This window comes from Phaethon lepturus, unplaced genomic scaffold (assembly GCF_000687285.1).
Source record: "Phaethon lepturus isolate BGI_N335 unplaced genomic scaffold, ASM68728v1 scaffold45850, whole genome shotgun sequence".
NCBI lineage: Eukaryota > Metazoa > Chordata > Aves > Phaethontiformes > Phaethontidae > Phaethon > Phaethon lepturus.
In genome coordinates, this window is record NW_010514964.1 from 14,478 (window position 1) to 16,600 (window position 2,123).

Genomic DNA, 2,123 nt, shown 5'->3' on the forward strand with positions numbered 1-2,123 from the left:
CGGCCTCAGGAGCAGAGCGCAGAGACCCCAGGAAAGCCGCTGTATTCGGAAACCTCCCCTGCGTGAGGGAGAGCTCTCCGCTGGCGCGGGGTCGGCAGCAGCAGTCCCGGTTCCCTTCGCTGCAGGGCAGGAGGAGCTGGCACAGGGGTGAGCAGGGAGGCTCTGCAGCTGCGGCCCGCAGCCGTACTGATTTTTCCGGAGACCTGGCTTTCCCTGGCTCACTGGCAGCACCCCCCGTGTGCCTCGCAGAAGTGCAGCACGGCTGAAAATACAGACTTCACTTCCATTGCCGTCAGGCCCCTTGTTAATGCTCTCAGCCTTGGCCGAGGACTGCGGGGTCTGCAAGGACTGGACTCGTGTCCGTTCTGGGCTTTTTCTTTCGCCGCTGGCTAGTGACTCGCGCGGTGGGACTTTTTCAATAGCGCTGGTCGTGGTATTTTTATTCTCTTCCCAAGATAATTATAGAAACGGTTTCCTCGGGCAATTTTGAAACACAATTGACTGGGTGTCAGCTGTTTCTCCAAACATTTCAATAGAGGAATAATACGCTGCACCAAGTTTTCAGAGGAGTAGACCTGGTTCGCGGAAGAAGCTCACCGAGGTACCGCGAGCTTGGAGGAGCTCTGATGTTCCCCGCGGCCTGGTGTGGGATGAGCTGGTTGTACGCTCAGCTGCTCGCTCTGTTTAGTTTTCCTTCGAGCCAACAGCACGCCGGAGCATCTGACTCAAGCAGTTGGCATTAGCAGGAGGGCTCAGGCAAATGTATGTCCAGGATTAGATGATTAACATAGCGAGGGGCTTTCCAGCCAGCGGTGGGGGCTGCAGGAGGGAAATGCTGCACTCCATGTCTTGCACGCTAAATTCCACAAACTGTGCTTGGTGTTCTTGGGCCAGACAAGACAAATTAGACCAAAAATTTTAAGTGTTTAAGTGTTCAAAAAACGTGTGGATGTGGCACTTCAGGACATGGTTTAGGGGACATGGTGGTGCTGGATTAATGGTTGGACTTGATGATCTTGAAGGTCCTTTCCAACCTAGTGATTCTGTGATTCTGTGAAATTGTAAGTTTGCGGGGCACATAAATTAACGTCCTGCCGTTGCTGGAGGCCGCTGTCGAGAGCGTGAGTGACGCATACGTGCGTGTTTGTTTTTTCCATCTCAGAATGAAGTTACGCTACTGAGGAACGAAGTTGCTCAACTTAAACAGCTCCTGCTGGCTCACAAGGACTGCCCCGTCACTGCACTACAGAAGAAAACACAGGGCTATCTCGGTGAGTGAGGACTTTTGCTGGTCTTTACTACCCTTTAAGTAGGTCTAGGCAGATGAAACCTGCCTAAGACATAAAGGAAGGGAATCTCCATCTTAGTCCCTGCTCCGTCACGCTCCAGCTACTGCGCCCGGCAGGACAGGCCAGACCTTGGTCCTGTGTCTTCTGCTGATGTGGCCTCCACAGCCTCCGTATCGAGGAGGATCACCCAGGCTGGACCTGCAAATTTGCGCCGTAACCTGGTTTGTAAGATCCTGCAGGCCGTGAGGGCAGCGGCGGTGCGAAAGCGTGTCTCCCTGGTGTGGAATATTTGACAGAGATCCGTATCTCCGCTTCTCCCTGGAGTGCGGGCCAGCGCCTCTCCACCCGCTCCCAGGCAGCGTGCCAAGCACTTGATATTCTCTTTGAAGTTAAAAACTATTGCTGCTCTGAAAGCAAAGCCAGAGTCAGAAAAGGCCAGACTCTATAAATGACATCATGGGGCTCTATATCTCATTCTCTGCAATTCCCATCAAATTGGCTCGGGTTTGGAACTAAGACGGCCTCTTTTTTTATCTTCTTTTCTTTCTTTCTTTTTTTTTTTTAATGCTGCCTATTTCACGATAATCAACCCGGGAGCTAAACATTATGTGTGGATTCTTATGTCATCTCTGCAATAACAATTCCACGCTGTGGTATTTTGCGCAAAGGCTTTGGGAGGATGCTGGGGTCCTCTAGCGTTGCCTAGATTAACGGGACGAGAGGCAGGGACGGATGGAGATAAGAAAAGGAAAGAGGAGAAAACAAAAGCCAAGAAAAGCGGGCACTGTCCTTCCCGATTTCCCTCCCGCTTCCCGTCTCCTGGGTCTCCGAGAC

General features: G+C 52.1%; 1 protein-coding gene across 1 annotated transcript in view; it reads left to right on the plus strand.

Moving 5' to 3' along the window:
- ATF7 (activating transcription factor 7) overlaps positions 1-2,123 on the plus strand; it is a gene marked incomplete at its 5' end in the record, with an annotated part of 18,198 nt that overhangs the window by 14,023 nt on the left and 2,052 nt on the right. The window contains one exon of the mRNA XM_010294474.1: positions 1,163-1,271. Within this exon, the coding sequence (XP_010292776.1) occupies positions 1,163-1,271 (109 nt within the window). The remainder of the gene's footprint in view (positions 1-1,162; positions 1,272-2,123) is intronic.